This window comes from Marmota flaviventris, chromosome 16, assembly GCF_047511675.1.
Source record: "Marmota flaviventris isolate mMarFla1 chromosome 16, mMarFla1.hap1, whole genome shotgun sequence".
In the NCBI taxonomy this organism is placed as follows: Eukaryota; Metazoa; Chordata; class Mammalia; order Rodentia; family Sciuridae; genus Marmota; species Marmota flaviventris.
The window spans coordinates 45,821,684-45,848,125 of NC_092513.1; the positions used below are offsets into that span (position 1 = coordinate 45,821,684).

General features: G+C 40.5%; 1 protein-coding gene across 2 annotated transcripts in view; it reads left to right on the forward strand.

The window, feature by feature from the left end:
* The window catches only part of Znf521 (zinc finger protein 521), a 269,708-nt gene extending 246,212 nt beyond the window's left edge, over nucleotides 1–23,496 (forward strand). For both annotated transcript variants that reach the window (XM_027935670.3, XM_027935667.3), the window contains one exon: nucleotides 22,689–23,496. In XM_027935670.3, the coding sequence (XP_027791471.1) occupies nucleotides 22,689–22,718 (30 nt within the window). In that variant the 3' untranslated portion in view covers nucleotides 22,719–23,496. The remainder of the gene's footprint in view (nucleotides 1–22,688) is intronic.
* Nucleotides 23,497–26,442: the final 2,946 nt, after the last annotated feature.

Consider the following 26,442-nt stretch of genomic DNA (forward strand, 5'->3'; position numbering starts at 1 on the left):
TTTTTCTAGTTTTAAGAATGTTTTCATTTTTATGTTTAAACCTTAGGGGTTCATGGTACTGTGCATTTGCTTTCATTACCCAAATTACCTTAGAGGATGGGATTAATGTAATTTCAAAATATTGATTTCTTTTATATCCTGAATATAAAATGGGAATGGTTAAGTATACAAAAACCATAATATGGTTTTTGTTAATTGCTAGGATGAGGGGGGGGAAATCAACTGAAATTAAGGTAATGATTGTAAATAATAACATTAGAAAATGAAGTCATTTTATATGTAAAATAAATGTGAATTTTTAACCACTTGAACTCATCTACTTGTTTATGCCACTAAAGTTCAGAAGGAAGGACTTTATTCAGGAACCTATAAGACCAGATGTCCAAGAGCTGAAATCCTATTAGAAAACTTAACGCATATAATTTATTTGCCTCTTAGGGTGAGAATAATAGGGTAAGTATAGATTAAACATTCCAGAGTCACCCAGTAACATCACTGTGGAGTATTTTTAATGGCACAAAGACAATTGCATGATCATGATGATTTACATTTCTTTCACTGTTTATACCCAATTAAAAACATAAGATGTTTATTGTGTGTGGATAGACATGCTTTGTTGAATATAAAACTTACATGCATATATGGACATGTCTATATGTCTGTGTACGTATATATATATATATATATATATATATATATATATATATATATGGAGAGGAGGCAAAGCTCATGAAAATTGCCACTGCACTTGTGTGTGCAGTGCCCATGTTTTTATATACATCTGGGTATGTACAGATGTAGATGGTGCTGAGTTGCTTTCATTTTCCTTGCCTATAAAACCAGTCAGAACTTAGATAGTTCCTTGTTTTACACTATCCATATTTTGGAAATCAAGCACTCAGGCACCATCCTTTGAACATCATCAAATCATCACTCTTTTTAGGATTAGGCCAAATGACACCTCTGTTTCTATGCAGCACTCTAACTAGGCCATGAGGACATACCTTTTGCCAATATGGAAGCTACAATCCACAGGCAATTCCTAAACCTTGCTGACTAGTTGTTCTAATTCCAGTCCAGAGATATAAATATAGATTATATAATGTATAATTCTTAGGTATAATCTTTCTCTTTCAGTAAAATTTCCCCCATCCCATTTTTATAAGAAAATCTAATACACATCAAAGGCTGCCTTGGTGCTGGCAGGAGGGGAGAAGAGCTTTGGAATAAGAGTTCATTATATGAACTAAATATACATTTTATTATTTTAAAAATGAATGAACATGTTCAGTGTTTCACATGTTTTCCTAATAGACCTTATTTTTCTTTTTTCTTTTTTTTTTTCAACAGAACTTAGGGAATCTGCTTTGGGAGAGGATGTATGGTCCAAGAATAATATCCTACAATATGTATTTGTATCCAAAGTGGTTTATACAGGTGTGAGCAAGTGGTATGTTTGTAAAAATCTGTTGAATAGACCACTTTCTTCCAGTACATGAATTGCTATTTAATTGTTGCCTCTAGAAAAGCAGCAATTGGATGGCAGTGATAAAAATCATCCTCTCCCAATGTGTCTGCTTAGAAAGTCCTACCAGCTGTCATGTTAGACCTTTTGTAGAGACTGAGGGAATTCCTACCGTGAGGATGGAACAAATATGCCCAGCCCGAATTTAGGTCCTGAGATTCTGCTATTTCAATTCCTTTTGAATCAAAGATGATTGTGATATTTTTCCCTTCCCTCCATTAAATTATAAAGGCAGTGTTTTCCACATTCAAAATACAGTTGTCATTTGACATCCTGAGGGATATATCAAGACGTTCAAATATCACTAAATTTGAAAGATGTCATTGTCTCAAAAGAGCTGTTGGATTTTCTTCTCAAATCATCTTTTCCACCATATCATCTGATTGTAATGCGTATTTTAAGTTTTGGGGTCATATTTCTGAAAGAGAAATGAATTACCACATATGGGGTGGGACATACAAGACAACAATCCTACATTGAAATGTGGCTGATCAGAGCCTCACTGGGTTCCCCACTAACTTAGCTTTTTGCCCCAAACTTGTCTTTTCAATAAAGACACTTCCAATGTGTGTCTCAAATGATCAAATTGTACATTTTGAAGTATTTAGGAGTCCTATTCAATGGTTAAAAATTGCGAGTGCCATATATTCTGCTGTAATTAATTCTAGTGCCCAGATAATTTTTAATGAATATATTTTCTTATCACAAAAATATGATTCTATCTTTCTAAATTTACCATGATGCCAAAATGATTAGGGATATACCATATTTACAGTTTACTAGCAAAGATTTGCATATAAACAACTCTTGCATGAGATAACATGTAATCAGTTGTATTCCAAGAGAGGAGGTATTTATTCTACAACTGAGGGAATCATGTGGGAGCTGTTCAGGCTGGTTTCAAAGGATGTGTAATAGGCACTCATTGAACATTGCTTCACTGGCCTTCATCCTGTGTTCTTAGTGCTGACCTAAGAAAATAAAGTCAAGATGCCTCTTCATTAGAAATAAAATCTCTACCTCAGACACATTCGAACCTTCCTTGGTTTTCTTTATTTCATGGAATAATTTTTCAATTAATCATACTTTGACATAGTTTCACGTTAAGTTTTTTAAGCATTCATCTTTTTCACATGGTTAGGAGTCTTGCATTTTCTTTTGCTTCATGTTTTAGCATCTAACTAAAATGAAACATTTATACTTGGTTTAATAAATGTAATTTCAAAGCAACACAACAACCCCCTCCTATTAAGGGGGTGCGGCCAAAGTGAAAAGTTTAGTCTTGCCTCTCCATAAAAGTCAAGGTGGGACCTGGTGTGGTGGGCAGAAAGTTTAATTTTAGTTTATGTTGTTTACATATTTTCCTCTCCAGGAGGTTGACTCTTCTTGCAAACAGGAGGAATGGGGAAGTGGATGTAACTACTCGTAGCACATCTAAACAAAGTTCTCGTGAATCTGTTTCACCCCAATACCAACCCTCTCACAACTTTTCTGTGATTTTTCAAGTGTTTAACTTATATTTCTCACAGAACTTAAAATTTCTTTTATTATTCCCACTCAAACAATAAAAATCAAAACACCATCCTGCCTTGCCTCCTATCTCATGGTCTTCCTCTAAGGCCCCTGGATGGGAATATTTGCCGATCGCCATGTCTAGACCTGGCATATGTGATTCTGTAATATTCTGTTTGGAGGAAAGTCAGTCTGAAAGAGTCATTCCTGACCCTTTCTGGTTGGTTTGGGCTGTGTCCCTTGACACTCTTCCCTTAGATCCTTGTGCCTCGGTCAGCCCCTAAACACATCACAAAGATTTCGAGATTTGTAGGAGTATAAATTGTGTTAAATGAGTGCGTGGTTCTGGAACTGGTCCATTTTATACATCGCCTCATTTCTTTGCTTTGTGGGCCTGCAGGGCTTTAGAAGCAAATTGGTGCTACAGCAACCTCCACTTAATTTGCTCAGTGGTTAAATTGATCTATCTCTTTTATTTGATCAGATCTCCAGGAACCAAATCATTTGCATTGATTTATTGATTGGTGCTATGTTTCCACCATTAGTTTTGATCACTTTCAGCTGTTAATATTGGATAATTCAATCAGGATTGATTGGCCTTACCATTGAAGGCAGAAAGTTAATCATATAGGACACGGAAATAGGCATGGCAAACCTAACCTCAGTTTGACTATTATGTTCCAGTCTCCCTCTATTTATGCAGTGTTGAAAAAGCTAGGGTTTTTCTTGAAAAAAAGAGGGAGCTTGCAATTTTATAGCATTTATAAAGCATCTAAAGATGAGGTAGTTTTATTTTGCTTTTTAATAAAATGACATCTAGAAATTAAGCAAGCATACAGAAAGATAAGCATGATTGTCACAATGAACTCATTTGGACTAAATGAGTAAATGCATTTTCAATTACCCGTTTTGTACCAATAAATGCCTAATCTGTGTATGCATGCTTGGAGGCACAACCTGGGCTCACCTTTTTCTAAATTTGGCCCTCACTGCTTTACCATGTGTCCTGGTCGTCAATTTTTCAAGAACCAAGTGGTTAATGTGAGTGAAGTAAGGGCAACAGAGGTAATTGCAATAAGCGGAAACCACTTTATTTGCATTTCAATCGCTTCTACCGCACCCCAGCTCAGTTTTAAAAAATTCTCCATCCATTAATTTCTTGATGTTCATATCGATGGCTGATTTTCGCTATTAAAGAGGGAGCACCACCTCTTCATTCTAGGATGTGTTCCCTCCTCCAACAGCCCTGTTGTTAGCGAGCTGCCATTACATTATTTTTTGTCTGGCCCAGAGTTGACGACAGATGGCCATCTCTGAACTGCCATCAGTGCGGCTTTATGGAGCATCCAGCTAGGGTGTACTGAAGAGCACTGCGGCCAGTTCTGCAGCCCCCTCCCTCCCCACCCCCTGGAAGTGCTCATCACCTCTGCCACATTCTGCTTTGGCTGGGCTTTGCTGGCCCTGCCATCTTCCACGTGGCCAAGACAGCCTGCTGCCACAGCACCGGAAGATCTGCCTCCATTAGGAGTGAGAGACTGCAGGCAAGAGTGTCCTGTGAAGACAGAGCTCTGTGTTACAGTGCCTGTGTAGTCAGATCCTTTGGAGAGATCTGGAAACCCAAATTTCTAGAACATTCTGCAACCCAGACAGGCACCTTGAACTCCCACATGTTACTATTTTAGATGTTTACTCCACACATTGATCCATTTCCCCACCCTAGGAGAGATAAAGTGCCAAGAATAGACCTATTGTGTTTACAAACTTTTGTCTATTGGAAAACATCACTTCCATATCCAACTGTTGTGATTATTAGGGTAAAAGAGATGGTAATCATGGACCTTAACCATCAGTCATCTGAAATGAGCAAAGAATTTACTTCAGCATCTTTCTCAACCCATTGAGGTAGTGCTCCCTTAGACCGTCACGTGCTATTCTGTGCATTTGGAGAAAGATTGATAGACTGCCCTTGATCGGGTTTGCTAAGGCAAGGCGGCTTCAGAACCAAACGTGTATTTTAAGAGGAATTCACATTTGTATCCTTTATTGTTATATTTGCAGCGAATCTACAGCTCGTACAGGCTCTGCCCTGCAGCTATGAAGGAGTATGTTTCCCTTATTGGAGGGAGAGCAGTGTTCTGGAAAAGCCTGAGATGGGGCGGGTGAGATGAATGGTGCTTAAAAGCACTGCTCGCGGTGCTGTCATTTAGAACAGCAACTCCCAGGCTCTGAAGGGGAGTGAAAGGCAGGGTAAACGAGTCCTTTTTAAAAGTGGTGAAATTTCAAACTGCCTAAAATAACAGGTCTCCTTCATTGATAACTTCATTGAATGAGTAAGTGGAGAACTCACTGGGCAGGAACTGCTTTTGCATAGGAGGGGAAAGTTTGCAAAAGTGAGGCTTTTTCCTCCACTGGTGTGTGTGTGTTGGGGGGTGGGGGGTGTGCTTCTTCCTTGTGTGGCCCTCCTCCTGCATTGTTGGAGCTCCTCAGCTGGCAGAAGACCATCTCTTCCTGAAAACATGAATCGCCCATCAAAGGTTTCCTGTTTTGCATTGCCAAAACTTAATTTTATAATTGTCTGACTGACACCACTGGGCACATCTGCTAAGCTTGTGTGCCTTCTAGACATATAAAAGGCTACTGTGATACCATTAAAAATCAGCAGTGTGCTGTGCAGTGCTTTGAGTTTATAAGGGTGAAAGGTCATTGTGCAGGAAAATGGAACAGTGTATTTGCTGTGAGACAGGCACCAAGACCTCACTCCCATACTCAGTTATAATTCATGACAGTACTGGTGGGAAGCCCTTATCCCTCTGTGGAGTTAATGCATCTCCACTGAAGCCTGCAGAGAGCACCCTGGGTTCCCCCACCATCTGCGCGCTCACTTCCGAGTGCATTCTCTCCTCTTTTCCCTCTCTCTCTCTTTCTCCTGAGATCTCATGGTGTTAATATTGTCAGATGACTAACTGATTTGTAAAGGTGGTTCTCCAAAACAGGACTGTCATTTAACTAGGGGAAGAACTGCAAGGAACACGCTATAGGGTTGTTCAATGTCTCATTTAGAAAGTGTCAATTAGAAAATAGACAAAGAAGCAGCAATTACCTTAAACCTATCCCTGACTCTGAGAGTTGAGGATGCGCTGCTAATCACCAGCGAGTAAGAGGTACCCATGTTCCCAGCCATGGGAGGCCAGGGACACAACACAAGGTATACATCGCAATCCAAGTTCACCATGTTCGCAAGCCGAGTTCAGTGTCTGGAATCTGAGAATGTGGTTCTGAGAAGTGTTTGCCCACTGTGTCCATTGACTCCGGCCAGCCAGTGTCGTGAGCACCAACCCAGGCCCCAAACATGGCCCCAACTGTAATGTGGTGCCACTGGCTCTAAGGACCAGAGCTAATTACCTTGGGGCTATCGAGGCCCCAGATCAAAATGAGCAAAGCCTGTGCCGTGATAAAATAGCCGTGGTGGAACAGCTGAAGTGGCAGGAGCAGAGATGGCCGAACTTGCTGCAAAACGGCAGCAAGCCAGCAGAGGTTCACAGCATCCCCTTTGGGTTCTCTTCCTCCTCGCTCCTCACTCCTCCCACTTTCTGCTGGGCCCAGAAGGTGATGGGACCAGAGGAGAGTGTGTGTTAAAATGAGCTCAGACTGTACCTTGTTGTTGGTGGCTGACCCTGGATGAATTTGTAATGTTTCATAAGATGTGCCCTTAACATAGTGCAGTGTTAGTAGTCCTTTTAAAAAGATAAATCAAATCCAGGCCTGAAATACCAGTGTATGAACTTAACGAATGTGATGCCATAGGGGACCTACTGTGTTATAAACTCCAGAATGGCCTTTTGATACTCAGACTCGAGCTAATTCCAAAGAGGCTGTAGAAGAACCGCAGCAGGGTGAGAGGTCACGCGAGAAGACAGTAGCACCCACACGTGACGCAGCCTTGTGTGTAATTGGCTCACCGTCCCAGACTGATGTTTGGGTGGCATTTGTCACGTCACCTCGTTCATCCTCCAAAGGAAAAGTAGGGCAAGAATGTCTGTGCTCACTGTCCAGGTTTTCCTGGGTGAAAGATCACTTTGAGATGACACAGCTGAGTAGTCAGCCTGAAATCCTGGTTGGTATTTTATTAATTTTGCACCAAGATAAATCCTGAAATTCTGACAAACTCCATGACAGGTGAAATTCCTTCTTGCAGAATCTTCTCAGCAAGAGGCTGCTCATTTCGTTCTGTTCCGAGGCAGGCAACAGGAGGGCAGCTTTATAATCAGCCCTCAAAGGACCCCCAGCCGCCCCAGAGTCTCGGGCTGATTGAATAACTCCTGGGCCTCTTCCCCTAGGCCTCCATCAGCGGGGGTCCTGTGGAAAGCAATCTCCCGCAGACTGGCACTGAAGTGAGCTTTAAACCACCATTTTCTGCTCTCCAGAGGAGCCTGGAGTACTAAAAGATAGATGGACTGCAGATATTTTATGAGAAACTGTCAGAAGAAGAGCAGAGTAAATGTTTTTTTCTTCTTCTTCTTTGAGTCACACACTACATCACTGTTGAATTTCTCCCAGCATCTTTTACATTTCAAGTAAGAAATTAATTGGTTGCTAACCTTTAATTCCCCCTCCCTCTTCTTCGTTGTCTTCCTCCCAGTTTTTTTTTTTTTCTTAAATATTCACACAGAGGCCCTTTGCTTAACCACAGTTGCAGAAAATCAGTACCATTTGCAATGAAATATTTATAATGACAGAATGAAAAATTGGATTCATTTTCTGGACTGTAGCCGAACAGTCTGCAACTTTGTGCGGCATTGTTTAGCATCTCTCATTCCTCCCTTTTATTGGAGTCATTTTTGAAAACATACCACATGTACGCTTACCTAGGCATTGGAGGGATGCCTAGCCAAACACAGAGCCCAGTCTACTCTGTTAAAAAAAAAAAAAGAGGGGAAAAGAACATATTTGTGTTTGTGCTGCTATGTGGGGGGCAGGCGGATGTGGCCTGTAAAAGGGTAGAGAGGATGTGAACTCGGTCAAAAGGAAGAGCTGGGAGAAGTTTACAAAGACTACAGGAGATGGTGGGGCCTGCACTTTGTAGCAGAGCACAAATAGCAATCAGCCTTCCATAGCATCTTGGGGCAGATTTATCAGGGACACGGGAAGGCAGAACTGAGGTGTGTAAATATACGTCGTATATCATAGCTCACCTTCCCTTTTTTCCCCTTGGTGTTGGCTGTACAGGCTTTCCTTTCCACGTGACCCTCATATTCAGAGCTGCTTTCTTTCTAACGGGGGTTGATTACTGCATTTTTTAAGAAATAAGAGACAAAGGACTTTGCACGGACCGTCCAGCATTGTATTTCAAACAGGGCCACCTCACAAGTGCCGGAGACATAGCAACACATTCACTCCTATTACAGGACCGGATTGGATGTGTAGTAAGATGCCTAGGAGGTAAACTGGGGTTCACCAAATAAGTTCTCACATGCCACTCCATAGACAAGGGGAAAGAGCCTGGCTTTTTTTTCTCCCTCCATTGTAGGGTACAGCAAGGGGTCCCCCCGGGTCTAAAGGACTTTCTCAGGCCCCCAGCCCAGCCCTCTGTGTTAACCTTCTATTTTCACCCTTTTGGAATGCTGGGCTTAATTAGTTAGTGGTGTTTTATTTTGGTGGTTTTTCAAAAGTGAAAACAGTATCTAATAAACTCTGGCATGAACAAAAACAGCTTTAGATTGGGCTCTTCCAGGTTTTGTTCATTGCCTCATGCAAATTGCCAGCTCCACAAGATCAATAATCCATATTTTATTATCTAATAAAGGCTGCTTGTAATTGAATTAGTTTATTCACTCCATCTGATTATCCCTGTTTTATTCACAAAGAGGAAAAAGAATACAAATTTACTTTTACTGATATATTACATCATTTGAATGTTGAAGAGCTTTCCACACTAGAAAACAATTGTATAGGGATAATAGACTTCATTTAAATCTTCATTTAAATATTTGTTTATTCTAGGAATATTGTGACTCATGGCACACTGAATTTTGGGGTGATAACTTAAATTTTCATATCAGTCTGACCTCCAGCCAGCCTGGCGTGGGTCCCCTAGCACAGGTCTCCCTTCTGACTAGCAGTAAGAATCCCACTCCAAAATTCCGAAAGACAATTGGGATGAACAGCCTTTTATAACCTTTGGAGAGATGCCCCTTTTACTCCCCCTAAGGCCATTTCCTCTTAACCATCCAGAGATTACCATTTTCAAGATTTTTAACGCTTACTCTCTTCTCTTTGAAGCAGAATTTAGCACAGATTTGTACTTGGGTGATAAAAACACCGAACAGGAAAGGAGCCATTCATTATTGGGATCTCTCAGGACTGTGATGTGTAGTCCAACGCGTGTGTGACACATACTTTCTCAGAGGCTTGGTGTTTTCACACAGGCTTCTGGATTTGTCTTTTCATAGCATTCAAAAAAAAAAAAAAAAAAAAGAAAAAAATGATTTTGAGAAATAAGCTGACAGTTCAGCATGAAATGATGTGTGTTCTGACACAGACTGCCTTGTAGCTTCGGAATCTAGCCTGAAGTTATTTTACTGTAGCACTTCCATGATTCTGATTCATGGCAGAAAAAAAAAAAAGAAGTTTCCTTAAAAGTCGGTTTTAGGATATGCCAATAACTTTTCTCTAGCCCTGTACATAGATTCGAAAGATTGTTTCCACTTAACCTTTATTCTTGCTTGCTTTCTTGAATGCCAGAGTGAAGGGGAAGTTTTTTACCTTAGTTTTTCAACAAGTTATGTGAGCCTGAAATATATACCCAAGTAAATGGGAACTGTAATAGTGGGCTGTTCAGAACCAATCTCCTCTGCAGACCAGGAAAAGAACATTGAATAGCATTCATTTATGTACTGCCAGATGTATTTCTGCATGTGACACGGCTTGCCCAACCGCTTTGAATGATTTTCAGTGTTATTAAGCAGACTTGCAAGAGCAACAGGCCTCATGACAGAAGTAAAGAGCCATGTGGCAGAAGTCCTTGGTGAAGGAAAGTTGCACGCAAACCACGTCGTTGGAGAGGCAGAAGCACCACAGTGCAGACTTTATTTTAGTATCTGCGCTAACAACTCTCTGGGAATATTTCTCTTCCTCTTGTCCAGCTCCTTCTGTGTTGTGGCTGGTTTGCATTTGTGTTTGAAGTGCCAGGCGGTTTAATGAAGTTATTCTTTTATAAATTTTGCAACACTGAAGCAAGCATGAGGGCTTTAAATTAGAATAAGTGCCACTTCTGTGTGGCAGGTTCCTTTGAGGACTGATTAGAATGAGGCCTCCCGTTGCCTGGCCCTTTTTGCCCGGCAGTGTTGCTGTGTGTACTTGTTTATGGCTCACCTTTGGATTTGCATGAAGATGCACCATGCCTGACGCCTAGACCTCTGCTAGGCAAGACAGTCTTTCTGCCAGGATCATGTTAAGTACTTCACTTTTAAGAGTTTGGGTGGTGTTGTTTTTTTTTTTTAATTATATTACTTTATTGTAATGAATTCAGATTAACTTGGAGTAGCAAATTATATAAGGATGTGAGGATTATAGATTACTTTGATCATTGCTATAGCACTTCCTTGTGCAAAGGAATGAAAGAGCTGTCTCTCCAGTAAGTGTACTAGGAGAGGTGAGGCATCTTTCCCACAGAGACCTAAGGCAAAGCAGAATAGGTGCCCAGACAATAGGAGTAGAAGGAAAGTCTCACATGTGGGTTTCTGCAGCAGGAAGAAGCTCTTCTTGGTGGAGCAAAGGACAGGATGGGGGTGGGGGAAATTCCTTTGAGACCCTAAAGATTCTCAGAGGAAATGGTGGACAAGAGAGATCGCAAACACATCTCAAGACACCCTTCAACAGGGAATAAGAAGTACATGCGGCATTCCTGATTTTTTCTTTCCATGTCTGTGTGAGTTTGCTGGAAAATAGGGATGACTTCAGAGAGCCAGGAAAAGGGAATCTGTTAAAGAAAGGGACCTGAAACTGTCTACAGGACTCACAAACATGCAAGGAGTTTTCAGAAAAGCCAGCAAGAGAAATAGGCACCAAACCAAAGCATGAAGTTTTCTCTCATTCGAAACCAGGATTTTGTAAAGTGGAAGACAAACCAAATAGAACCGGGCCTGTTAAGTATTTGCATTTTTAAAGAGACTTACTTGGAATTGAATACTTAGAATTGAAAACAAGGGCTTCTTCAAATTGCATTCCCCCATGTAGGAATGTTTTTGAAGGACAGGAAGGTCAGAAGTAAACACTAGGGACTTCACCTGTGGAATCCATGTGTCACTCAGTTCCACCCTGCAAAACACACTCATTTGCTCAGGCACGAAAATGCACATGGGCACACATGCACACACACTCTCAGGATGTGGCTCACACTTAACACAGTTTAATTATGTAAAATCAATGTTGTCCTTTGACTGTTTTATTTTTGTGCTTATTCACTAAAGGAAATCACTTGGCAGACAAGCATTTGGTTGCTTATGGTGGGGAAAGATGTTTTCTGTTATTCTTAATGACTTACAACATGTTTGACTTGCTATAAGTTTACCTCCTAAAGTGGCAGTGTTTTCAATAAAAGGAATAATACACTACAAGAAAGTGGCACTTCTCTTGCTTTGTGCCCAAGTTTGATAAACTATTTTTCACAATTATTGGAATTCGGTTGAAGGGAATCCTTGTTCCTATGGAGTGGAAAAGCAGAGTATTGGCTCTCTCCTTCTCCCTACAAAGGTTACCCTTTGAATATAAATTACAATGCCCCGTGCCTCTCCCATTCTAATCAGATGACCTTTTGAATCTGATGGGCCAGAGTTTAAATCCTAAGGCTGCCAGTCAGTTTTTAAATCAATGCCCCTGTTCCAACAGCTTCAGTACCTAACTAAATTTCAATGGATTTAAATACAGAAGTGCAGTAAGTGATGCAGGCAGAATCTTCCAGCTGATGGCAAAACATCCTCAACTTGACTGCAAGATCTTGGGTCACGGGATGTGATGATGGCTCATTTCACTAGATCCTCTTAAAAAAAAAAATTCTAAGATTCAAAAATCTAAGAGAAAAGGGAGGAGCAGGAAATTTGTTCTTTTTAAGAGAACATTTCTGAGCAATTATCAATTTAAGCTCCCATTATTTGCCGCTAATTACTACACAAGGCTGTTAAATATTTAGCAGAAGTTTGTTTAATTGCGTTTGACTGGGAAAGGGAAGCCTGAATATGGCTTCAGAATCAAGAGCCAGTTGTGTGCACCCGAGAGCCTGGCAGAGAGGAAATTTGTATTCGCCCAAGATGAACACATTACAGCATCAGACAAGCCTTATTTTTTTCCCTCTTCCTTCCACAGATTTATTTATCTTTAAGGTATCTAAAATTAGAGCACGAAGAAGGGGCACTGTTCATGGATGTAAAATTGGAAGGAGGTCATTCTTAACCTTGTTTACAGATGTTCTAGTTTAGAAAGCGCCAGTGTGATAAATTAAACATTACAGGGGAAAAATTAAAGCTTAGCAACAACTGGCACATGGACACATCTGTCTGTGAAGCACTGACTTAATCCCTGAATATCTTATTAGACAGTATTGCCTATCAAAGCCTTCTGTCCTACAGTATGCTGGGATCCTCCAGTTCCAGAATCTGAGCAGAATATGCCCTGGCCTCTCTCACTTTTCCTTTGCTGTCTTTATATAGTTTGATTTAAATTTACTTTTGGCTTCGTGCAAGTGAACAAGTTGCTCAATTTATTGTCTTCTTTTCAAAATCAACTTTTTAATATATTTCCCAGTGGCCATTTTGCATTTTTTAGCTTGTTCTTTCAATTGGACACTTAAAATTTTTTTTTTCCATACAGCAGATAGTGCATACTATTGTGTGCTGCAAAGGGGGATATGTTCAAGCCTGTCCCATATGTAAAACAGTTAGGGGTCAGCTTGCAACTCAAATTTTATGACTGTTTATTCTCAGAAAATGGAATTGTTATAATGTTCACATTTCCCATATATGACACAACAGTGCAATTTGTCCTCTTGAAGTGGGTGGACAAGTGGTTTGTTTTAGCTCTCTATTAATGTTTAATTGTCAAAATACTAGGCATTGTTCTGCATTTGCAGCTTGGGCATTGCATTATTCAAAAAAATTGTCTTTACTCAGGCTCCTGAAGACTCATATTTGAATAGGGCTCTGCTGATTTAACTGGGTGTTCTTGCTACATTGTAAATCATCATGTACTTTTCCAAATAGGATGAATATTGTATAAACAAATTTTTAAAAGTTAATGTGGCCCTTGCCAAACTGATTGCCCACCTCTCTGTAGAGACTCGTGGATCTTGAGCCCCACCACATTGGATTCCTAAGAAGTGTTTGTCTTCTGCTCTCCGGGACTCTCAGTTTTACTCCTGTGTTTTGTTAAGGGACTGAGGATTGAACCCAGGAGCACTCTACCACTAAGCTACAATTTCATACTTTTTATATTTTTTGAAACAGGGACTCATTGAGTTGCCTGGGCTGGCCTCAAAGTTGATGATGCTCCTGCCTCAGCCTCTGGAGCAGCTGGGATTACAGGCATGCACCCCCATGCCCTGTGTTTGCTCATGTTCTTTTCTCTATTCACTCCCTTCTTCCCTCCCCCATGCCCCCTCCCCCAATCTCTCCAGCACCAAGCAGGGAAACTCCTCTGAGAGCCAAACTCACAGTTCCCACAGAAGTTGAAGGGACTTTGGTCTGTGCCCATAGCTCCCTGTCTCTCCTGGGAGATGGTGAGGGCTGTAGTGGTGAGCACCCCTCATCTGTGCAGCTGACGCAGCTCAGAAACTAGAACACAGCCACCAGGGCCATTCAACAAGAAGACTTCATGCCTGAAGCTAACTCAGTTGCAGGACTAGCCAGAAGACTTTGAAAGTTGGCTCCAACTCTGGTCTATAAAATGAGATACTGCACCAGATGTTGCAAGGCCCCTCTCAGCTCAGAAACCAAGTCTTAGCTTCTCTGCTGTGTTACTTACAGGTGCAAAATACCACTGCAATTGAACCTAGACCAACAAATTGAAGGTGGATGCTTCAAATAGAAATATCTATTTCTTTCAAAGTAGATATTTGTTTTCATATCCTAAATTCTAATTCCAGAGTTCAATATTTGCATCATCCCTTTATATATTATTGAATTGCCGAATCCTCCTGAAGTGGCATTGTTTAATTGCCACTATAAGGTACCCTCTTCATTCACTGATGGTGTGTGGAACGACTAAGAATTTTGGTGATTGAGAGAACATTGCTGAAGAGATTCTGTTCCTCACACAACAGTGCCATTTATTATGTATCTCAAAGAATCCTTTCCACAGTTTCTGGACAACTGCCCACTCTCACCCATGACTATGCTTAAAAACACCATGCAGTACAGTCCCATGTGGTATATATATGTCCCTTTGCAATGCTTTTATTTTCTTAAGGTGAAGGAGATAACCTCGTAGACTGAAGACTAAGCCACATACTCAAGTACCACAAGTTCAATGTATTTTCAACACAAAGAACAGCCCCACCTGTTCTTGTGTCTGACCTCCTACTTAATGTTATCTTGGAAAACTTGTCAGTGACAAGACAGGTCAATGGCAAAACCACCTAGTTAGAGCTACTCAACGTACTGCACAGACCCGCCTTTCTCTTTCCTGCTTAGACCAGTCATCCCTGTAGATACTTCAGATTCCTTGAATGCAAAACTTTCCTCATGGCCAAGCTGTCATTCATTCGTTCATAAATGTTTTTCACGCAGTATAATAAGGCAGTGGTTCAAAAGTGAGAGTGATGATTTTTTTCCCCATCAGATGATATGTGACACTGTCTAGGGACATTAACGATTGCCACAGGTATGGAAGTGCACGTTGTAGAGGCCTGGGAGGCTGTCAAGCATCCCACTATGCCCAGGACATGACCCCCCCACACCCCCCACCCTGAACCAATAATTGTCTAGCCCCAAATGTCAGTAGTGCTAAGGTGGGAAACCCTGCTGTTAGGCCCACTCTGCAGCCTTCTTCCCTCTCACTGCAGACTCATCTCTAAAACCCACCACATAAATGGCTTGTATTTTGTGTAATGACTGGGAAATGGTTATTGGATTGTCTAATGGGTTACTTTGGTTGAGATAGAAGAACTTTATACTATGGGTACATGGTCAAGGCTCCTGAATGAACAGAGGAACACGCCAATGTCCACCTACTACAGGATTATCTCAGATCACCTTTTCTGGGCTTATTAATTAATAAGTGTCCAGAGAACAACAAAAACAACAAAAATGTCCTTTGGTGAGGTTTATTAGAATAAGAAGTCATTTCCTCTGGGAGGTGTGATGGAAATTTCATTGCCAGAATCATTTAAAACTGCCCCGGAGTATAAACTTCACAGGAGAATTCTGTTTTTGCAGAGGGACAAACTAAACAACCTAATTGTCCTTTTCTGTCTTTAGTATCTTGTATTTTTTTGATCACTTCTGATGATGCCATTTCACCTTTTGCTTTAATATAGCTTAGTGTCACCCAGAAAATGCTTTGAGATGTCAGCCCAAGCCCATACGAACTGTTAAATGTCAAAAGAAAATGCATCAGTGTCTCTGTAAGTTCATGGTGGTGACATTACCATATGAAAAAATAAAGAGGAAAATTCTCTCAGTGCCAACATGATCGTAAATGCAACATTCATGGCATTAAGGAGAGGGGCAAAAGCCTATCATGACAGACAGTTTCAGAAATGCCACTGCTATGTCATAATAAAAAAAATAGAAAACTCATTCTAGTAAATTCTTCAAATGTAAGAATCATGAATTGACTTTCCTGAATATGGGAAATATGCTATGTGTCAGGACTTTTTTTTTTTTTATTCTCAACCCACTTTGGGAAAAAATATTTACTTTTAAAGAATATCCATTGAACTATAACATGTCTCACAAAAATGTTCATGTCCACATATACATTCATGATGCTTACCAGGTAAGGCCTATGAAAACACAATTACCCAAAATTTCTTCAGCCAGAGGCATATAGTTTGTGGACAGTGGAAACTTTGGGGTGACCAAATGGGGGATAAATGGAACTCTGGGTAATTTAGGTCTTCCATGTAATTTTTATAACTAATGGTACTTCCAGTGCCATAGTGATTCCCTTTTAACTAATTTAAAATTATGAGTACTTTTGTAATGGTATAGACTTTGAAAATGTTAATTTATTAACATTCACATCCTGTTGACCTTATTAAGATGCTTAAAGGCCACCCTTTGCCTTTTGTGACTATTTTTTCTCTAATATACAGGGGAAATAACTCAGTATCCTGTCATCATTAGCTGTATACACTTTTAAAACTATTTTACTAGCGGAAGAAGTTGGGAATGAAAAAGAGAGAGGGTAGAAATGTAAAAATCTTGATTAGAAAGTATAATTTAATAGAACATGTATTGAACCAAATGTATTGATTAATGTACAAGATATAGTACTTATATTGATTCAAACCAGAGATTTAGTACTAAAAGCTCTAAGCCAAAAAGCTGTTGCAGATTGCTACAAAAGTCAGTTTAATGCTGTCCTTGAGAATGCCTCCACAAAGAAATTCTTCTAATGTTTGAGGACTAGGTAGAATGCGGTATATGTCAGTCTGATCCCGGAGGGTTTTATTTTGTACTCTAATAGCTGTTACGAGCCTACATTATATCCAAGGAGTAATTTTCCTTAGGGGTGCCCGGCTCGCTTTGTGTCAATATTCTAGCATTTTAAGTCACGTACAGTATATGCTTCTGGGAACAGGGAAGGAGCCAGCCAGACTCATAATGGTCTGCATTCATTAATAAAGGCAGCAGCTTCTGTCCCTCCATTGCCCACTACAGGGATGCCTCTTTGGCCTTCAGGGACCCGTACAGACACATTTAAAGAAAGCTTTATTTTGAGTGGGCAGAAGATGAAATGTAGGACTTGCAGGCATTTCCTAAGTCAGCTATATGCCCGAGCACAAGGGTGACCTTACTGGGTCAAAGAAGAATGCAGGTCAAAAGACTTATTATCCAGCCTGTTGGAAACCAATTGCTTTTGTTTAAAAAAAATAAAATAAAAAATGAAGGGGAAAAGAAGCAATAGTGCTTAAAGGTTGACGGTAATGTAGAAATTCTGTTTGCAGCCTGTAAACTACATAACCGTATGTGAACTGGAATATGCCTCTCCAAAAATAAGAGCATACTGATTATCTTCCGTGTTTACAGATAAAGGTCCAACCCAAGTGATAAAAGGAAGGGTAATATAATTAGTTAATCAGTGATGATTGATTACGGATGTTTGTGTTCTTCAACTAAAGAAAAAACAACAGGCTGCCACAGTGCTGTCACCATCTGTTGAAAGAAACAGCCACATTTAATCTTTATATTTCTTCCCGCCTTTCATTGTTTCTGAGCCACAGTTGCCTACTATTTCATCTGGTTCGAAAACATCTCATTTAAATTGAATATAACTGCAGTTTAAATTCGAGATTCTAATGGCATAGTGAATTAGTGGAAAGCTTGTTTTTTTTTTTTTTTTCATTCCTTTTTAAAATAGCATGCTGGCTCTTTTTCCTAGTTTTAAAAGCTTGTCAGAATTTGTCTGAAACAAAAGCCTATAAATAGACAAGTCATGGTAAAAATGATTAACATCTTTGAATCAACAGATTTCACAAAACTCCCATTCAAATGCTGTTTTTATTTTTATTACCACTGCCACTTAACATTTTGACGATGCCAAGAGAGGGTTACAAAGCACAGACGAGACGTGGTCTCTGCCAAAGAATTGGAAAAAGTCAGAGCAATCTGTGGGCACAACTTTTGGGGGTGGAAATTTAATTTTTTCAATCCTGGGAAGGTAGATTTCCTCCCCCTGCTGCCCCACCCTGGCTTTCCTCCAAAGCTTAACTTCATCACTGTTGTAGGTACAAAAATTCAAATTCACATCAAGATGGCAGGAAAACAGGAGCAGATCAAGATTGCAAGGTGAACAGTTTCAGAGGATCGTGGGGTTTTATTTTTATTTAAAAATATTTTTCTTGGCTTTCATATAAAATAGGATTAAACTGTTTGACCAGCAAATGTGGTCAGCTCTCAGAGAGGAGGAGGCTGAATTAATCATTTGTTAGAATGCCAAGCCCAAGATGAGAATTCCAGTCTTATAAAATGGAAGGCATCTCATATTTTAAAAAGAAATACATGGTGCTAGGAGGGAATTTTTAAGACCCTCATCTGTTTTTTTAGCTTCCTAAGTTTAATTTCACATTTACAGAGGAAAAAAAAAAAAAAAAGAGCACACTCCTTCCAAATGGGGCCCTGTACCGTAAAGAGTGTTTTTGAAACCTTGCTATTAAGGTATCATACCTAGATGGATCTTCTTTTAAGCTTTAAGGTGTGTTGTGGATTTGATTTTTTTTTCCTTTAAACACGAACCCCCCTCGTGTAAAACAACTGTTCATAACTGGGATTAATGGTTTGCAATTTTCAGTTACTTAGACATGGGGTCTCCAGGAGATGGCTTTTTGCAGAGTAGAATATGGCTCTCTGTGGGATTACAGAAGTTTCCTTCTCTTGCACTTCCTTCTCTGTCATCACCCCCCACCTCCACCAATGTTGCACTGATGTTCTTCTCGATTATGTAAAACACTTTCCCTTCATTGGAACAGATATTTTTTCTCATAACCTGTCATTGCATTAAAGTACTTTGGGGACTGTGAATTGCTGTGTAAAATTGGTGAGATTACCCACTGCTTTGTTCTAGTGGAGTGGTTTCCTCCAGACCTAAAGCTAAAACTCCTACACAGAGAAGGCTGCTTGAGGAAGGCCTGGCAGCAGGTTTCCCACTTTGCTTGTGCACATTTGTGTCCTCAGTGTCTCAGGACTGGCTCTGCGGTATGGCCGGTAGCCAGGGCAAGTGCAGGCCATGCCTCGGGAGCCTGCCCTTTCAGCTCGGTGCTTCTGTTGCCTATATTCTATCTTTCTACTTGCTTCTTATCCCCTTTTCTAAATAAATGATGTCTATGATTTTTTTTCCAAAACACAAAATCACTGATCACTCCCATGAAGCATCTGGTTTGTCTTCCAAGAGGACCTCCAGTCATGTCTTGAGACTGTGACCTGGCATCTGTTCTTTGCCACACCTACAAGCCAGTTGGGTAAACTGTGTGGCTGAGACATGCCATTCCTCCTTCAGAGAGTGAAAGGAGACTTTTCATATGTTTAAAGGATTTGGAATAACACATGGGGGGGGGGGTACAGCAGAAACATCCCCAGGGACATTCAAAGACAATGAGGGCCAGCCCTTGAGGGAGGATGGAGCAAAGTCATCTGGGATTTTTTTGCCTCCCAAACACAAATATGCCTGTTTCCAAAGAACCTCTGGGAATGTGCCTTCTTCCATGATAATCACTGTTTTGGTGGACAGCCAGTACTGCAGAGACCTGTTGTGGCCCTCAATTGGGCTGGAGCAAAGAAAAATGAGACCAAGGGACCTCAGTGTTGTGCAGGCATCTCCACACCAAGAGGACTCCATGTCTATCACTTTTCATGCCACTTTCCCATTTTTATGTTACTTATATCAGGGATCTTTACTTTTGTATAAGCTTATATTTCACATGCCCTACTCTTGTCCTTCTCAAAAATGATTTGCATTCTTATCTCTTACATGCAAAGCATAACTCCTTCATAGAAGGGACTTCAATCTGTTGCAGTAAGTGATGTATATGTATTATATATTTGCTCAGTTCTTTGCACCTCTGAAGAGACCCTTATGGCTTGGGTTTAGGATGAAAGTCCTGATCTAAGACTCAACTATTGCCAACTCTTATGGACAATTTATTTAAAGCACATGATTTGCAATATCTCAACATGGGCACATTAAAAAAACACTGGAGAAGTTCCAATGTGTCATCCTTTATTAGAGTCCTTTTAAAAAATGGAGCATTCTGTAAACACTTCATTCAAAAATACCTGATTAATATATATATATACACCCACATGTATATATAACATATATATACACATGTGTTTATATTTATATATACAAAGATGTAAATGTTTAGTGCTGCATTAAAAATTAGAAACAATGCCAATGTCTATTGTAAGAAATAGGGAAAAATACAAAGAATGAATTTTATCCAGATTAATAGATTTCAATATTAAAATGATGTTTTATTAAATTGATTTCTTTTTTACATTGATTATGGTAAAATTTTTTAAATCACCTATAATTCTGCCAGTATATCATCATTTAGATAGCTAGTGCCATAGTTTCTGATACTTCTTTATTTTTTTGTAATTTTTTTTAAGTAAAAACCTTTCTGTAGGATTATAAGACTTTGGGATAGCAAACACTATGAGAAATCTAAGAGTGTGTTTTGGGTATTTAAATTTTTTATTGTTTATAAACCTCTGATCATAATTGCTTTGATTTCTAAGGAAATAAGACAGTTATTTGCTCTCGTCAGTATTTTGAGTATGTCTTGTGAAAAATACTTTTCAGACACATTTGAAATCAATACCGAGGTAAAGAGCCTGCACTAAAGTAGTTTACTGCAAATGTACTTTGAGGCTAGTACTAGTTAATCAAAGCAGGTACATTTTAAATAAGAAAAAATAAAATGAAGTTTCCTCATCAGTAGTGATATTCCTTGTCACTTTTTTCTTATTCTTTTTTTTTTTCTCCAGCCCCACTGAGGGCCATGACAGGGTCTCCACAGACAGTCCTAACTGTCCACTATTGACAGTGATTCTCACTGTGGGAAGGGGGCATATTCCCATTATCAATCTCCTTCACAAATAAGTTAATTCTGAAACAGGGGAAGGAAGAGCTGGGCAAACTTCAGCCACTAACCCTCAGTCACTCAGCCTGCGTTTCCTGAGCAGCAGGCAGTTGGCTGGTTGTAGTCAGGGGTTTGACAAGATCTTGAAGACAAAGCCTTCTGCTTCAAATTATGCCAGCAGCTCCTCTCCACCTGAAAGACCAAGACTGAACTCCTTAGTAAGGTTTATAAGGTTCTTCATCATCTTTCCTCAAACTAACCTCCATCTTCATTTCCCTTAAGTATTCTTGATTGAGAACACTCTAGAAGACTTCAGTCAACCTGAGCGAGCTGCAGGGCCTCACACACATACCTGCATGTTCTTGCTTCATTACTTTTCCTCGTGTGGGTCCTTCAGCCTGGAGAGTCTTCTCTGCATCCCCGTCTCATGTTTGCAGCCTCAATGATAATGTCAGTGTGCTGTCCCTATTGCAAAGCCTCCCTTCGCGGCTAGGCCAGATCAGGTGGAGCCAGGATTTGCCTTCATTCCTTTCTAAAATACTCCTTGCCATATTGCTTGACCACAATGTGCCCACCACTTCCTTCTTTGAGCCCTTGAAAGCATGATGGCAGGGACTAGATCTCTCTCTTTGCCTTGTCACTCGATTGGCGAGATCTTCTTTACTGAGCACTGGGTGCTGTGGGCTGTGCCAGGTAAGCATTGCACAGATGCTTATGAAGGGTGAATAAACCTCAGAATTACTGACAAAGGCCAAGACCCAGGCCTACAAGTGGCTGTGAGACAAGACCTAAGATGGGTGCAACATAAAGGGCAGTAGAAAATCAGAGAAGGGAGAGAGGAATTCCAAGCTGGATGGATGAGGATGGAAGTGTTTGTATTCTAAGCTCAGCTTCAAAGCTCTGATCAGAAGGAGTGAGGAGAGTGTGTACAATGTGAACAATAGGAGAACATGACCAGGAAAAGTCAGAGGGACAGGGAGAAGTCTGACCATCTCCAGGCTTAGACCCCAGATGAATTCCCATAGGCCTATGGCATCCTCCATGCAGGAGGGGACTCTGCTACTGTCCTGCCTTCATTTGGAGCCTGCTTGCCTATTTTTCACCCTCCTGGCTTGGATGTTGGCTGAGGTGTCCCAGGTGCTTTCTCACAATTTGGAAAGAGCTTATTCACTCAGAAACAGAGGAACAAACTACAGCACAAAAGAACAATAGCATCTGGGGACCAGGAAGTCACAGCAGGCTGCTGAGATATGCTCCTGAACCATGAGGTAGCTACAGTTCCCAGAACACCCTCAGGAGAGGGGCTGGATACACTTCCCCCTGTCCATCATTGGCCAGGTATTGTTTGCCTTCTAGGATGTCCATATTCAGGGACAGATGAGCCCCTGCTGTCAAGATGCTCATCATCTGAGAGGTTAGAACCCAAGCATACTAATAGGAATAATGCAAAGCTACCAAAAACTGTTAAAATGGTGCTACTCTAGTCTTTGAAAAATGGACCATGGTTTGATAAGTGGAGATGGTGGAAAGTGGGAGAGTATTCCGGGAAGGCATAGCAGAGGCAGAGAAAAGGGAAAGTGCCACCAAAATCTCCCTTTCTAGTCCGCTGGCCCTGACTCTTCCTCCCAGTACTCTCAGGCGACAGCTTCCCTGCACCTGGCCACCCCAGGCAGGCTCAGGAGTTGCCTGGTTTGAGCCTCCCTGTGGACAGTGAGAAGGTAATGCCCCAGGAACACCTAAGCAAATCCGTTGGCACTTATCTATGCTTGCTCTGATGAAAACAAAAATCACTCAAGTTTTTTTTTCCCCTCTCTTTCTTTTTCTTTTTTCTTTTTTTTTTTTTTTTTTTTACAGAATCATACGATGACCCAACACAGCAGTTAGTGCAAGTACAGTCTCTCAAGGAGAATTACTTTTGTGGCACAAAAAGGGAACATGTTTTACTCTTTGCACGAAACTTTCATTGTTAATGTATATTATTCAGAACATTGTATTGTACCATAAAACTTGTATTATCAAAACTGTTGGATGTTCATGTGTTTGAACTTTTGAGCACCGGATAGACTCCTTGTATATAAAGTGTTGCACATGTATTATGTCGTCTGATACTAAAATGGTCTTATAAAGACAAGTGGACTTGGGCCCTATTCAGGCAAGATTTAAAAAAAAAAAGTGAACAAGATGGCTTAAGAGAAAGTATTTTCAAGGAAGACAGATTAAAAACAACTGTTACACATGGGACTATGGTTGGACTTCCTTTTATTTACACTTAAGCCTAGAATTTCTCTTTTGGTATATCAACAGTTAAAATCCAAGACTATTTTTTATTGCTGAAGATTCTTGCAAACCATGAAGAGATGTTCTCACAGAACAGAACCCCAAGCTGGATACGGCCCGTATATATATTTGTAAGCCTTGCGATGTGACAGGTAGCATCACTATATATGCAATAGTTGTTATGTAGACTGTCAAAAGAATTTTTTTTTCCTGGATACATTTGAAGCTTTGAGTGTTCAAGGTTTTCCTTAATGATTCACACAGCCAAATTCTTGAATCAGTTGAACTAACCTGTATGTTACTGTTATTAATGTTTACTCTGCGGTCTGAACCTGGAGATTACTGGAATTGTTTTCCAAGAGGAAATAAATTCAGTTTACCATTAGGTATGAGTGTATTTGTGTGTTTTCTTCTTCTAGTTACTCTATCATTTTTTTAAAAAAAATCTAATTGCCAGCACCCTTGGATATGAAATCTGCTCTTGAGCATATCCCAGGCATAATCTCAATCATATTTAACCTTTTCACACTGGGCCAAATGCATCTGGGAGGATATTCATCATACTGCACAGGGAAGGAATCAGACCCAGTCTACTTCCACTCTCTTAGATACTAACAGGTCACGATGTACTTGAGGATTCTGACATCACAGATGGATGTGATGGCTGTTTTCTGCATAATTTGCAGCCCAATTCATGTCATGCTGTGCAACTCTGAACTCAAAGTAGATGGCTGCAATTTGAGAGGCAGTTTGGCTTATGTGTACTTAAGAAGCAGCATTGTTCAGAAGACAAAGCACAGAGCAGGGAGTCAGATGGCTGTTAGTTCTGGTTCTGGCACTGATCCCAATGGGGTCTTCTCCAAATTGCTTCACCTCCTGGCCTTGGATCACTCGGCCAGGGAAGGTGACAGAACTTGGTCATCAGCCTTCACACAGGCATGGGGTAGTTCTGGAAGATGACTGTCACCACAGCCTGCCATAAAAATCATGAATTATTAGGAGCTCTAATTGCAGACATTTTGTGTATTTTTTTGAAGGAGAATAACAGAATGTGTACATTAGACCCTGATACACATGTTTTGTCAAAATCATCCAAATCATGCTTAAAATATCTAACCCACTATGGGTCTTTAGACCCCTTTTAAGCTCTGCAGATCTCAAGTAGATCTTTAAACTTTAAACAGGTAAGAATCTTCACAGTACATTTTTGGTGAGAAAACTACAGCATAGACCAATTGAATTTATCGTGATCTTCTTATCACCAGGGGACCTGTCCATGAAAGTGACATCACCAGCACCCCAAGGCATAATCCTCACTCTGTGATTCTCAGACCTCAGCCTGCAGGAGGATCCCTGGAGGGCTTGTTACATCCTGAGGTGCTAGATCCAACTCCCAGAGCTGCAGACTCAGTGGGGCTCAAAACTGTACTTTTTTAAGAAGTTTCCAGATGATGCCAATGCTGCTAGTGGATGGGCCACACTTTGAGAACCAATACTCCATTTCCAAGTTAGGCTAATGCATTAAGTGTGAACAATCAAGCAGTAGCGCACATTACACTATTTATTTTGTTTTTGATATTTAAAAGGCCAAATTTTAAGATTATTTCAAAACAAGTACTTTTTAATGATTACATATACTTGCCAGAATGCTGTGTGTGTGTGTGTGTGTGTGTGTGTGCATGTACGTACGTGCACCTTCTTGTCTGCGTGTTTAACTTTTTCATGCTAAGAAAACCTACATCTATACATTTCACAATGGATTGCCAGCATGCTATTTAATTAAAAAGCTTTTTCACCAGCTACATAAATAATGAAGTATGCTGAGAATATGCAAGTACATCCATAATTAAAATACTCAGCTATATTTAAAAAAATTAAGATCTCTGGTCTATTCAGGATTTTGCATTTAAAATGAAAGAGCCACACTTAATAATGATTTTTTAAAAGCTTTAAAACTTCTGGTTATTAATGAGTGGGTTGTATTTTACCAAATGTAAGCTGTTTTATATTTATGGAAAGCAGGTGATGGTGTTATCCCAGGGATGGATCCCAAATTGCCTTTAGCGATTTTGCCTTTCAGAGGCTTCCCAGACTTCGGGTCAACACCAGGAGTTGACATTCTTAGACACAAGAGAGGCAGTACTCACCATTCTGAGTGGGCTCCCACCACTGGCCTTCAGGCTGCTCCAACACAGGCAGGGTTCAGCCTCTTCCCAAAGCTGGGAGGCCAGAGGGGCTAAGCATTATCTGCTCCAGATAGTTGATTGATCCTCATTGACCACAGGTAGTCCATGGTTAGCAGGGCCTTCCTCCTTGCAAGTCATGTTTCCTTGGATCATACATACTGCACAGTGCTTGGAATGGTCATTCCAGCCTCTGACAGGTTACCTTGTTTATTCTACCTTATTCCCTAAGGATAAAAGGGAGCTTAGAATAAAGATTAGCAAAGCATTAATTAGGAAATCAGCATCCTGCAGTCAGAGGGGAAGAAATCCAACTGGGGTACAGACTTGGAGCTTCCCAGCAGTAAAAGGAGGGAAAGTAACCAAAAAGAAAGAAATTTATCAGTTCCCCAAGAGAAAATGCTTTCCTGGCACATGATTCCAAAAGAAATTTCTCAAAGTTCTTATATCTGGGTGGCCAACATAATAAACACCACTCCTGACCATAATTTTATGACTGAATGCAGTGGTTCTCATCTCATAGAATGCTGTTGCATCTATGAGCAGAGGCCAAGGACAATGCACAGGAACAAAGAATTATCTGGCCCCATATGTCAATGATACCGAGGTTAAGAAGCTGCTGTCATGGAAAGGTTTGTATGAATTTTCAAGGGCCTAAAGTCCCTCTTTATTCTGAAATCACCATGACAATTTTTTTTTTAATTACATTGTCTGAGTCTCAACCCAGAGGATTTATTGGCCTAGAGTGCAAGCCGGGTATCCACAGCTCCCCAGGGGACTTTAAGGTGGCCAAGCATGAGACACACTGATCCAAACTTGCATTCTCAGGGGAGTGTATTGGACTCAGGACTGAAGCTTCAAAATAACATCTGAGGAGTAGAATACTAAGTAGCATGGATCTTCAGCATGCTTCCCTCAACAACTGAGCATCATCTAATTATTTTAACTCTAAAGTAACAGCATCACCAGTATCCGCTGTGAGGAGAAGGAGACAAGGGAAAATGATCCAGAAGCCCATCCTTACCTGGTCCAGGGAGTACTAACACAACTGGTGAGAAACCTGGGCCAGTGGGACTTCTGGTAGCCTTGAGAGTCAATGTCCAACTCACCTGCCCTTCCTGGAGCCTGCAGGTAAAGGATTCCTGGTG